The sequence below is a fragment of the Pygocentrus nattereri genome, chromosome 26 (genome assembly GCF_015220715.1).
Source record: "Pygocentrus nattereri isolate fPygNat1 chromosome 26, fPygNat1.pri, whole genome shotgun sequence".
Lineage (NCBI taxonomy): Eukaryota > Metazoa > Chordata > Actinopteri > Characiformes > Serrasalmidae > Pygocentrus > Pygocentrus nattereri.
In genome coordinates this window covers 9,370,731-9,384,589 of record NC_051236.1, presented here as the reverse complement: position 1 = coordinate 9,384,589, position 13,859 = coordinate 9,370,731, and the positions used below count along the sequence as shown (strand labels likewise).

At 38.7% G+C, this 13,859-nt stretch overlaps 1 protein-coding gene across 4 annotated transcripts in view; it reads left to right on the top strand.

Annotated features, from left to right (window-relative positions):
- Positions 1-13,859, top strand: part of slc12a5a (solute carrier family 12 member 5a) — a 226,528-nt gene that overhangs the window by 185,094 nt on the left and 27,575 nt on the right. For all 4 annotated transcript variants that reach the window (XM_037534817.1, XM_037534818.1, XM_037534819.1 and 1 more), the window contains 2 exons: positions 9,820-9,874; positions 12,504-12,634. In XM_037534817.1, coding sequence (XP_037390714.1) covers positions 9,820-9,874; positions 12,504-12,634 — 186 coding nt within the window. The remainder of the gene's footprint in view (positions 1-9,819; positions 9,875-12,503; positions 12,635-13,859) is intronic.

Genomic DNA, 13,859 nt, shown 5'->3' with positions numbered 1-13,859 from the left:
AATATCACAGAATATCAGAAAGTTCTATTTCAGTCATGCAGTTCTAAATTACAACAATAAGTGGCTTGATGTAAAGTCTAGACTGCTGGAGAGTCTGAGTCACATTCTGCATGTTTGTTATTAACAGAGACTTTTGATTAATCTGCGTTCCATTGTGATCATTACATTTATCCAGCACCTCACATTCATTTCTGGCCACGCCCACTTCTTGTTTGTAATTTAAAGAAAGGTGTTGAAAAATGTATACCTATGGTCATGAGCTGTGGGCAGTGACCGAAAGAATCGGTCATGAGATCATGAATATAAACAGCAGAAATTAGTTTTCTTCACTCTAATTGATAGGGTGAGGAGCTCAGTCATCCGGGAGGAGCTTGGAGTAGAGCCATTGCTCCTCCACATTGACAGGATTCAGATGAGGTGGTTCGTGCATCTGGCCTCTCCCAACCTCTCCCCAGTGAACCAGGCACAAGCTACTGGGACAAGACCCCGGGGTCGTCCTAGGACCTTCTGTAGGGATTATATCTCAAAGTTGGCCTGGGAGTGGCTTCAGGGGAAAGGGTCGTCTGGGATTCTCTGCTCTCCCAACTGCTACTGCGACCCTATCTGGACTAAGCAGTTAATGATGATGATGATAGTGAGATAATTTCACTTAATAAATTGACTTAAATAATAAATAATAGTAAATAATGTCTATAAACATGGTAGTTTTAAATTAAGCTTACCACATTCTCACTAGGAGAATATATTAGATTTTTTTACTATATTTATGATACCTTTTCTTGACAAGATGCCATGTTATGTTTTTTTATAGAATAGGAGAAAATGCTGGTGAAAATAAGGCAAAGTCTTGTTAATTTAGTAAAATAATAGCAATGAATTGTAAATGTGGAAACATTTTTTGTTTTTTTGTTTTTTTACAGTACTTACAAAGCCAATATTAGACAACCATGTATTTATGTCGTTTCCCCAATATGTCACTATGGATAAGATTAAACGTGGTTATTATGTCATTCTTAGGTTTTACAGAACACAGCTAAGCCATTAAAAGTAAATTAGTTTGTGGTAGAAGTTTTTCAGTAAGCTGTGCTGCTGCTACATGTTTTGCAGATTGCTTGTTTAAATGCTTCTACACTATTTGTCTGTATTATTGGACAAATTACATGCACAGTTTTCACTAAATGACTATTCTGTCTAACTGCTGTGTGTATAAATGCCTTTTTTTAAGTTATTTAAATATTATTTCCATATACTTTAATTCTTAATACACATAAATGGTTATTCAGCTATAAACACAACCTTACTTTAATGTCAGTTTGCAGAAATATCTGGTGAATATAGTCAATATCATAAAAGGATAATGGGTGAGAAATAAGATTGAGTTTGAATCTTTAGCCAGCAGTTCAAGACATCATGTGTTAGCTGCATTGTTTAATACGATAAGTCCTTACTAGTGGGGGAGTTGGTCATGACTAAAGAAAATAACAAGAGGGTTAAGGTTTTGCATAGTAATAACAGTTATAGAAATAAGTCTCCTATGTTCATACTTTGCTGTCATACCTAACAGTTTTTAGACCTTTTTACTGTTTTTGTTCTAATTTTTCAACAGTGCGGCTTTAGTGATTATCACCATTTTTGATATGCTTTTAAATCTAATTACATAATTGCATAGCTAGTTACATAAGACATTGCATTTATAATCTATATCAACAACTTTGAGCCTGTACTTTTGACTTTACATTTGTTTTCAACATATAAATGACAAAAAAATATTATTTTTTTTCCCATAAAACACAACAATAGCTTTCCATCAGATTTAGTGTACACACTTCTCTGCTTGTTATACCCTGCAGTGAGACATAATTCATGTCAAATTACAGACTGCCACTTTTCTTTTATTGAGTTGTGTGTTTTAGATCCCTCAAACAAAACCTACTTTCTGTCAGAGGCTGATATCCTCTCATTCATTTCACATCCCGCCCACTGTGTGTGTCTTGTTTTGTTGTAAGTCGTTTTCTTTGTGCGGATCTCGGAGCGAGTGAGTGTCAGTGAGCATGTTGTATGTCTATATAGCTCGTGAACTTGTTCATATGTGATTTGTATGTTTGTGTGAGCACCCTATGTTCTCCTGCCTGTTGAGGAGTTATTTTTAACCACAGCTTTTACATTCGCTGTATAGCAAACTGAGTCATGCTCAGATCTCTCTCTCTCTCTTGCAGCCCACATAACATTAACTGCCCTGTCACTCACACATAAATTCACATATATTCTGGCTGAATAAAAGATGCAGCGCACTACTGAAGTCCTACACGTTGACTTTTTAATCTGCTTATAGAAACATTACACTAAGACCACCATGAGAATATCTAGGGGCCACACTTTCTTTCCTATAATATATTCTCCCTTTGTAAGAAACCCATACGCCTGAACTTGAGTTGATGCAACTAACCAGAGACTCCACACAGCAGAATCCACATGCATATTCACAGGCATGTGGTTTGCATTTAGGAAGCATTTGCATGCTTTCAAGCAAGCTCACCCTCTAAAAGCCACTCCACTGGGCTCCCTTATGGCTAGCAAACAGCTAAACATAGACTAAGTTGCTGGGTCAGTGCACAGATGTTCATGTATGACTAATGTGAAAAGGGGGCTTAGCTAGCAGGCTAGAAGGGGCCAGCCTGCGAGTAGTTTTTCATCTGTTCTTATACTGGACGTAGCTTTCCTTTAACAAAAGTGTCTGACAGTCAGTCAAAGGGCCCATATCCTACATTTGTCTTTGATTTCTTTTTTGATTTCTCCTCGTCCCTTAGAGATAAACTGGCTCTTTCTGTCACTGTACCTTCAATACTGATGTATATCTGAATACAGTGCAAAAGCTCGAATTCCCCTGGTATTATATATATTAGGTGTGCCATAACTTTTGCACATGCCACATTTTAGGTTTTTTTTATTTTCATTTTTTATGTTAATTTCAGCAAATCAACAATAATTGTAGAATAAAGTGTGTGGAAATGTGTAACTCATTTTCACTTACAGAACATATAAAATGACCAGGGGCGCCCAAACATTTGCATATGAATGATTGGATGTCCTGTATTGTGCCTTATTCAAAAAGCAGCCCAGGCTGAAGCACTCCTTATAACTCCTTATAACACAGCTAAACTGTGGCAGGCTGAATACGTATGTAAATGAGCTAGATTTTGTGACATCACAAAAACAAATTTGAAACAGGTCTTTCCGGCTTAATTTTCATCTAGGAACTGTGGGAGTGAAGGGAATGGTTTCAAACTTTAACAATGTTTACATACTACATCATAGTCTTACTTTAAAACGGCAAAAAAAACTATTTTCTATTGGCCCTTTAATTATAAACATTAAAGATGCTTTCCTCCAGCAGCTGAATGGCAATTGACCCTACAAATAGAAACATTAGATAAACATGTCCCCGAGTCAGTGCATCTCTGTGGTTCTACGTTGCCAGACAATCTGGGCCTGTTGCAAATAACAGAATGAAAGAAAAAATGATTGTAGCTGGATGATGCCAAGTTTCTAATCATAGAGGCCAGAATAGGCCCATTTCATTTTCATTTTCTTTTGCAGATGACTATTCTCAGCAATGCGCTGTTTATTTTGGAGCTTCTAATTTCAACAGGACTATTTGTTTCAAGATGTTCCCATCTTGCCCTGCGGCAAAGCGGAAGAACCTTGTATATTAATGTCAGTGGATTCTTACAATGTGAAAACTCAGTGCGAGCTATCTGTGGTTCAGACCATTCCTTCACAAGGCTACCATGCAGAAATAGCTATTCAGATGATATTATACAAGTAATTACAATTGTCATAACATTATTGAACCAAAAGAACACACTAACAATCTACCAAACCCAGAGAAATTAAAAAATCAATTAAAGAAAAGACCTCTACACAGATGCGTTTAGTAATGGTCAGCGTTTATGGATTTTTTCCCTCTCAGTTCTGACTACCCAGAGAGTTTGTCAGGGTGTGTGCTTTGTTGGGCTTTGAGAGGCTGTTTAAGAGTCTGACCGCGTTCTTGAGGCTCTTTTCTCCAGATGCCCACTGCCTGCCAACTGCCGAGATCAAGGCCTGTGCAAAATGGCCTGATCCCTGGAGGAGCCCAGCGTGGCGAGATTCAATAATGTCTGTTTTAGGTCTATAGAAAGTGTTCATGTCTATCTAGCTCTCTCTTTCTATTTCATTCTCTCCCTTGCGCCCTCATTTTCTGTGTCTCTCTCTCTCTCTCTCTCTCTCTCTCTCTCTCTCCCTCTCTCTCACTCTGACAAACTGCCTCACATCTTCATTGTAATTCAGGTGAACAGAGATGGTTCGTTAAAGACCCTTGGTGAAGTGGGACTGAGGAGTTGGTTTCTACCCCTTGTTTTGGAGTCACCTTGTCCTGCATGTGTTAGTGTTTTCACATCCTAACACATCCACATCAACTCATTTAGTTATATTATTGCTTTAGTTTTTATCTTTATTTAATTTTCCTTATTTTCATTTTAAAGCCTTGGTGATTTTCTTTTCCCATTTACATTTTTACTTTTATTAAAAAGTGATTTTAATTTTTTGCCATTATTTACTGCTCACTGTTATTTACATTGTAATGCTGTTTTATTTAAAGATGTTGTAAAGTACTTTGTTTTTTTTTGTTGTTTTTTTATTGTAGAGGGGCAGATTCTTACCCAGTCTTTCCAATTTCAGTTGCAGCCAGTTCCCTTGTCCTTGATCTCCCCCTATTACAGGATGCTGTTGTGCTGAGGGATGAAGGCTAACACATTGTCCTAACCACAATTTGTGCAATTGAGCAAAAATGACAAAACCAAAATGCTCCCACTGTAATCAATAAAACTGTCTACAGCAGCTGCGAGTGGCAGAGCATGATCATGTAGATCATTTTTAATGGACATTTCTGTTTTTGACTCATCGCATGGCTCTAAAATTCCACCTCAAAACAGAAAAGTAAAAACTCATCCATGAGCAATACATTCCAGTACATTTACATTCCAGTAAATATTATGAGGATTTTTGCCAGACTGCTGGAATGAATGCAGTTTTTGTATCACTGATTTATGAAAATGCTTAGTAGACTTAGTGGTAATAACCCAGAAGTTGTTAGTGACTCACCTCACGGACGCGTGCCACTAAGCAGCTGCTTATGTTGCTTATTATGTAGAATGCACTTGTCTACACCACTATGGGGCCTGCGTAAAGAGGTTTCTTAGCTAAATATGTGGATCATGCCAGGACCAGGATTAAAACCCACTGCTGTAAGGCTACTGAACTGACTCTTATAGGTCTGATAATAATATACCATTACCATAATAACCATATACAGCAAATTAGGTTGTGTGTGTGTGTGTGTGAATCTTTCAGCCATCTTCTGTCCACACCAATCCAGACCACTGTGAGACATCCCATCCCCATCCTCTCCTGCCTGTCTATACATGCACGTTTTTAGTTTTTATGAGTGTGTATGTTCTGTGTAGGACTTTGCGTCAGAGGCAGCAAGGCTACGTTTGCATCATCTGGAACCCTAGAGCACATGGGCAGGCAGCTGAGGCTCCCTCTCATCGTAGCATGTCTCTCATAGCAACAGATGGAACAGCAGAGAGAACACAGATCCTTTTATAGATGACAGAGTGAAACAGTGCTGTAGCAGAAGATTCAGCTGCCTTAGTCAGCCTGAAACATTAATAATGGCCCAGACAATTACCGGCCCCAAAAATTCTATAAAATATCACATCTCTCACTCTCATAAATGTGCCTGTGGGAACAGAAATTATGTTCCTGCAAAGATATGCGCATTCTACCAGAAGATACAGCATCCTTATATGCCTGAAACATTATTATTAACTCTTCAAGCAGCTATTTTTCTTCCTTTTAACGTACTTTTATACTTTAATGACATATTTTCTCAGCACTGTTAAGAAAGAATTTTGATAGAAAGTAAAAATGTAATAAAGATGATAATCAGGAAGTTTTTATTGTGTTTTATGTGAAAAACAAACCCATGCAAATTAATTTCATTTTTCACATAAAGTCCAGAACTGGAGGAGTACAACACATCATATATATAGGCAGCTACAGAATGTTGACAACTTTACATATGTGTTTTTCACTTGTTTAGAAATGGAAATGAGGTCGCTGCTTTATATTTTTTACTCTGCATGACTACAAATGTTCCATCCAAATGTATGAATGCATAATTTTCTGTGAGTGCTGAGAAATGTTATGATTTATTTAACATATAACAGAAGGTAAACACTCAGTGGCTACTCTGCCTTCAAATAGGGCTTTTAACTTTTTGTTGGTTTATTTGTCCAGCTGCTTCTCTCTCCAATTACAGAGCAAAAATGACTCCGTCGTCTCGGTCCCCTTTGGCTCGGCAGCACTGCTAGATTGAATTCTGTTTCTGATGTGTCATATGATTGTGTAAACATGCATTCACCGCAGGCCGAATCTGCCTGACGATCTGTTGCTAAGTAACAACCAAGCAGCGCACACCTTGAATTAGTGGAGCGAGCCTAGTCTGTGCAGAGAGTTTGATTTGCAGAGTTTATGAACGTGGCCCGCTGTTAGACTCCTTTACCACGGAGGTGGACAGAGACAGCTGCTATCGGTCAGTCTATGGTAATAATGATTACTGCATCTTGTTTTAGACTGTCAAATGTTTTCGGGTTTATGATGTGAGCCGTGTCCTCTGTTCGCTCATTAATGTACAGCCTCTGAAAGTGGTTTGCCATAACTGATATCGCAATGTTACTGCCTCCCAATTGGAAACAGATGGCACGATTGGCATATTTGGGGAAACCAGCTGCTCAAACCAGATTCATCAGCCAATCATGGGCTATATTTGTCATGTTATTAGCATATGGGTTGATGTGATGATGATAAGAGTGGTGGTGTGGACATTATAGAGTGTGTGTATTAGGTGTAATTAAGTGAAAGTGGACTAGCACTTGCTTGGGCCTTAGGCTGGGCTTCATCAGATAAAGCACTTAAACAATGAGAGTCTTATCAGAGCTCCTTAGAGAGAGAGAGACCTGTGCCCATTATGACTGATTGCAGTCTAATACACCAAGCACTGGTCACTGTACACAGCACACTACTGTGTGCAATTCACAGCACATTTAAATGCTGATCAATTCAAATAAAGGGGATTTTTTAATCTGCATAATTCAGTCTTTGAGATGTAAATAATGTCAATTATAAAGGTTTGATGTTCATTGTACTGAAACTTAATCACTCTGAATTGTTTACCGTGGCAGTGAAAAGTACCAGGGATGGCAATGTCTGCATTGCAAATACTGTTCAGCAATCAAGTTGGGTGATTGAAATGCACCATCCAGGTCTTTAAGATGCAATAAAGTAATCATATTTGTCTTGTATTTGTGGTCAAAATCCATATCAGTTTAAATATGTTATCTGGCTTCAGATGAAACATTGGATGAGCAGGTGTCTACAAACTTTTTGCCATACAATGCATTCATTCAGTGGTATTAGTATTACAACTACTTATACTACCAGTGTTCGTATTTTCAGTTCCTGTGTAGACACCCAAATAGCTCTCTCTTTCTCTCTCTCTCTCTCTCTCTCTCTCTCTCTCTCCCCATTTCTTGTTCGCCAGTCTGCAGCTCCCTTGCTGTACCTACAGTGTGAAAGTGTAGAGAGAGACAGTGTGTGAAGTGTACTGAGCTGAGAATCAATGCTTCTGTCTCTCTGTTCTCACACAGCGTAGTCTCTCCACAGTGTAGTCAGTGTCCCAGGACAGAATAGAATCCTCCTCTCCTACTCTCACAGTCTCTGGAACTCGTAAGGAAATGTGGACTAACTATGTAGAGGCCGATGGCCTTGATGCAGAGCACAGACACTGAGAAGTTACCATTGTCGCATGGTTTATAGGGCCTATATTTAAATGTATAATTCACTATATTAACATATTGTGTATGTTTTTTCAAAAACTGTTGTAATTCGATCATTGATTTGAACTCATTCAGAGCAGTTTGAACCCAGCATTTTAGGGAATATGGATTGGGGGTTTGTTAATGTCTTGTTCTTTGGTCAGTAAAGCCCAAATTAGACGTTTCTAGCCCAAAGCCCAAAACTTAACGTTTCTAAATGGTTTATTCACTTTGTGTTAAACTTCATTTCGAATGACCTGTATTACTACATAACTGAGAGTCTGTTATGTGACAATCACTAGTAATTACATTATTAGTTGTAATAATGCATAATAAGCACTTTGTTAAGATGCAGTAAATCCGAAGTGTTTGCGTGTGATATGTAGTATTTTATTCCTATAGGTTCTAGTATTATCACTGACAAGTCACTGACACTTGATTGATTTTCATATTCTAAAATGCAGTTGTCATCATCACTAATTTGAGGCTTACAGCACCGCCCGGCCGCTGAGATCCTCCAATGAATGTCACTTAGCTTTGCCAAACATTCACACAAAGCAATCGAGACTGTTCTCATACTTGATTCCCCAATGGTGGAACAAGCTACCTTCCACTGTCAGAGCAGGGGCGTCCCTCGCTGTTTTTAAGAAACTCCTGAAGACAGACTGAAGACTTACTCTAATCGCCTCTTGCAATCGAACCACTACCAACCTCATCTCCTTCTTGCCCTCCTTCCCTTCTCTACCCCGCTATTACCCTTTGGCCTCCTTTAAGGCCTGACTATGTTTGTTCTATGTACCTCATTATTTGTAAGTCGCTTTGGATAAAAGCGTCTGCTAAATGTAAATGTAATGTAATGTAATGTAAAAGGTGCTAAACAGGTTTTTGGTAAGTCAGCTTGCATCACAAGCTGGTATTTGGTAAATCATGTTTGGTGTTTTGGTTGTTAGAAAAGTTGAATACTTCGCTAATATGTCAGTTCGTGTTCCATACAAGAGTTCAATGGCTGTTGACTATGGAACACACCTTGATGTATTAGTGACATTTTAAACTCTTATTATTTCTTACATAATAAACTGAAATTACGCAATATACTTGACACTGTTTCAAAGCTATGAGAATCAAATGATGCCAATGCACTAACAAGATGTGAGCTTAGATTATAGTTCATGCTAAATAATTTCAGAACAGGGTTTTTATGATACATTATTATAATTTAAGCTGCCGGGTGCAGGTCACAGTATTCTTAATAGTACTTTTCATTCATTGGATACTATTTTGCCTTACAGTGCTCTGAATGTACCCCTCACCAAGAATGTGTTTTTAAAGAATAACCTTCTTTAAAAACTATCGTAAAACATTGTCTTTGACATCAGACTGTGAATATGTAACCATTTCTGTAATAATTTTCAGAGAGACTTTTGGAGATATTAAACACTCCTTATGGTTCCTCTCAGCACCACTGTGAACATTTCTAACTAGGTATGAATGGAGCACTTCACATCAAACCACCATGAATGACTTTGTTTACATCTCAACATTTGTTTACCCCCAATTGCTCCCTGGGCACTGTGGATAGGGCTGCCCAGCTACTATATAAGCATACTTTACACACTGTTACACACCCTTAACCACCCCATTCAATCTGATCTAGGGGGCACTACTGACCAGATGTTATTTGTGTAATGGAACATTCTCAGCAGTAACACTGAAAATATCAAGCATAGAGAGGCTCTGTGGTCAGAAACTGACCACTGATAAAGGGCTAGGGGATGGCTAACACATGACCCAGGCTACAGCCTCTAGCTGTAGATGAATCTACAACATAAGTGGCAGGCAGACATATGCTGAACCATATGTCCATTTTCTCTAATCAAGTGTGTTTCTCCTTTTGTCCACATAGACAATGTTGACTGCAATCTCGATGAGTGCCATTGCCACCAACGGAGTAGTGCCAGGTAAGAGACACCCTCCTCTCTCCCCATACCTAGAGTGCTGGGACAGTCTAACGCAGTAGCCTTGGGAACCATAACTCTCACTAGTGTCCAGACAGCATTACCATCAAGGAGAAGGATCTGGCTGCAGCCATGCACCCTCAGCCTGTACAGCAATGTACCGCCAGCCTATTGATGCCTATTGATCAGTGCACGCTCTGCCACATCAGTTGTTTTGTTGGTTTTATAATTCTTTATTTATCGTATTTGTGTTTTTTCATAACAAAAGCCCATCAAATAAAATAGAATAAAAAAGAGAAAATAATAATAATAATAATAATAGATACACATACATATAAAATAAATAAATAATGGTCACAATACATATCCTGTAACTACCCAATCACAACAGATGGTGCCGGCTACATAAAACAGTCAGAGGTCCATAAGTGGTTCCCATATTTTCTGAAAAATGTCTCCTTTTTTTGTTGGTTTTATGAGGAAAACAGAAAACCACGAACTGCTGGGCAACAAGAGTTACACTGAATGTATATTAACATTGCCATATTGATAATAACATAATTAAATATAGAAACTTTCAAAACCTACCACAACGATAAGACATGAATATCAGGTTTATTCACAGAGAAAACAAAACAGCTACCGCTGAAACTCATGAAAGCCATGCTGACAACGATTTATCAAAATGTGTAATATTATCAAAAACTATAATATTGATAAAAATAGAACTTAATAAGGATTCTAGGAGGTTGTCAACATAGTAAAGATTACTTTTGCTGTCTCGTCAATGTTTTTCACAACCTCCTACAAACTTTCTTAGAAATTACATTGCAGACGACGTTGTGGGCACCAAAACAGTACGTTGTCACAACGTATCCGTGTTTATAGGGCCATTAGGAGTAAAACCTGATGGTTTTTTTTTTCCCCATGGGAATTGCCTTGATGGTTGCCATTAGAGGCCATTAGGAAATGATCAAATGTATGTGGAATCAGCCCCAAAACACCTGATTAAACAATTAGAATCCTTTACACTGTGATATCAACCCATCAGGAAAACACAGAACACCATCAGCGACTACTGAAAACCAACAGAAACCAACAGATATTTTTAATGGATTCTATGATCTTTTTCATCAGGAATGTACATTGAATGTAACTCTAGCCGAGTTATGGACGAAAAATGGGTTAAGTGATGATATCGCTAAGCAGCAGCAGCCAAAATTCACTGTGCCGTTGAGCTGCTTCTGCCATTGTGGCAGAGAGTGCATGTGCACGTGACATCACTGGGGCTGAGAGTGCATGTCTGCAGCCAGACTCTATTGCCCTCAAGGCTATATTTATGCATTCACGATCCTATCATTGGGCCCTGTTCTAATCACAGCTCCAGCCTCACCTCCTGATTGGAGGAGAGCAATACTGAGGGCAAATTACTGGCTTGGGTCCCTCTTTGTTTGTCAGTCACCAAAGACCACTATTATTCCCCTACTACTTATGTCCGTGCTGTGAATGGACCCTCATTGGGTCTATACAACAGAAATTATAGTTGTGGACTGTGCTCTAGTCACTTGTAGTATGTTTGAGGAGGGAAGTCCTCACCAGTGCAAATGGCTTCATCCTGTGTGTGTGTGTGTGTGTGTGTGTGTGTTAATGTAGCCTGTGATCTGACCACATGGACAGCTATTGGTTCCCCTCAAAGCGCAAACCATATAGTTTATTGCACAGTGATCAGGGGAGAGAACCAGGAGCACACGTTATGAATGGTTGCCTTGGTTATAGAGGAATGGTGGTCTGTGGTATTACTCGTAAATCTTACTTACAGTACTATCATAAGTCTTATTATTAAAGAATTACACACTACATCCCAAATGCCAACTACGGAAAGCCAGTCCTGCCAGGTAGAGGGCGAATTTTTTTTCCTCCTTCTCTATTTCTGGTAGCAGTATGACAAAATCTTGACTTGGCATTGTGAATGAATGCCTTTTATTTTCTTAAAATTTGGACTTAGCATTTAAAATTAAATTCTTATTTCCTCAAACTTTTGATTCTAATATCTCAAAGTAATCACTTATTGTATCGAAATATTTAAGATAATTAGTTATTATTTCAGAATTTCCAGTAAATATTTTGACAATCATTTCAACATAGTAAGCAGTTATTTCAACATGCCATTATTTTGAGACCCTAAGCCATTCCTCCAACATATAAGTCATTATTTAGAGATACTAAGTCTTTATTTTGAGACACCTAGTCTTTATTTTAACATCATATGTCAACATTTTCAGAATATCTGTCATTATTTTGACGTAGTAAGTCAATATTTAGGCATACTTTTGTCAGGAACTTGGCAGGAATGGGCTTCTATGATTGAGCAATAAGAACAATCATTCTTTTAATTTGAATCATACAGAAATACGTGGATCACTGTAACACCATTAAACCTTCAAATATCAACCTCAGTATGACGTTCTGAATATGTATAAGTGCTAAGTCATTGCTTGAGTAGTCTTGGCCACATAAAATGTCTAACTGTTATAGGTAGCCTGTATCTCAGGAGAATACGCTGTTATCTTTATCCTGTTCATTATATGTGATTATTCTATCCAAAGTATTTACAGTATACGTTTGTGTGCAGCTGGAGGTTCCTACTACATGATCTCTCGCTCGCTCGGCCCCGAGTTTGGTGGTGCTGTGGGGATTTGTTTTTACTTGGGAACCACCTACGCTGGGGCCATGTACATCCTGGGCTGTATCGAAATCTTACTGGTAAGAGAACCACCACCATTCATAACTTGTCCTTTCTGTTCTTTTGTTATCTCTGGATTCTTTTCAGTAGTTTCTCCCTCTTGTCCTCTTTCCTCGTCTTATCACTTCACTCTCCTACACTTTCTCGTTCCCTCTCTCCTTACCTATTCCCCCCTCCTTGTGTGCCTTTTCATACCTCTATCTGCTCCATTTTATTCTGTTCATCACTCATTGTTTCATCTCTTCACTTTCAAGTCATGACTTGTATTTATCACTCTCTTTCGTTCTCTTCATGAGAGAGGAATTATGTGGAGGCTACATCAGTGAACAGAAAGGCGAATGGGGTCTTTAAGCTGTACCACAGTTACATACACTTACAGCCTGAGCACACAAGTTCTTCAGCACCCACCCCTCCGAACAGGCTGGTGTTGATCCAGCTTCTGGGTTAATTCTGTCCTCTGGAGAACGCCGGCTTAGCTGCCACTGTCAAATGGAAACCTTTTGAGATACTGGGAGACGGGCCTGATTCAAATAGGAGTTTTATCCTGCTGTCGAAAGAGACACAAAGACTGTTATTTAAAAGAGTGGAGAAGCGCTTTGAGATTACACTTGAATTGTAACCCTGGGAGATATGATATGATGAATAGGTCACCATGACAACTGGCCAGGCGTGTGTGCATGCGTGTATGTGTGCATGTGTGCACTCATTAAACTATGAAAGCGTATTCCTCCTCCAGTAATTCATTTCCAAATGAATTCATTTCAAAGTTCTTGGCGTTGTAGTATAAATGAGTTTAACCAACTGTGCAACATTCAAACTCAACACAATAAAACTTGCCTGGCTAAATTTGGAAGTAGGCTGTAAAGTTCAGCTTGCGACCATTCAGAAGCATTAAGAGTGTTTTTAGAAAGGCGTCTAATATGGCTTAATGGTAAGTAATTTGGCCGTTTAATTCCACGCTCGGCTGGTTCAATTAGCGCCAAAGGAACAGAATTCCATGCTGGTCATTCATCAGAAAAGAAAGACTAGAAGCACGCCTCTTCACTCTCTAATGTTTTAGTTCTCTGGAGATTTTTCTCGCTCGCTGCTCTGTGCTTGTTTATTACGTTTAGAAGGCTCGATTGACTCAGTAAGACTTTCAGTTAGTTGCATGTTGTGAATTACCTGCAACATAATTTCCGTGCAACTTCCAGTTATACAAAGTAATTCAAAAAGAACAAAGTTGCATACAGTACGCTCAGTTAC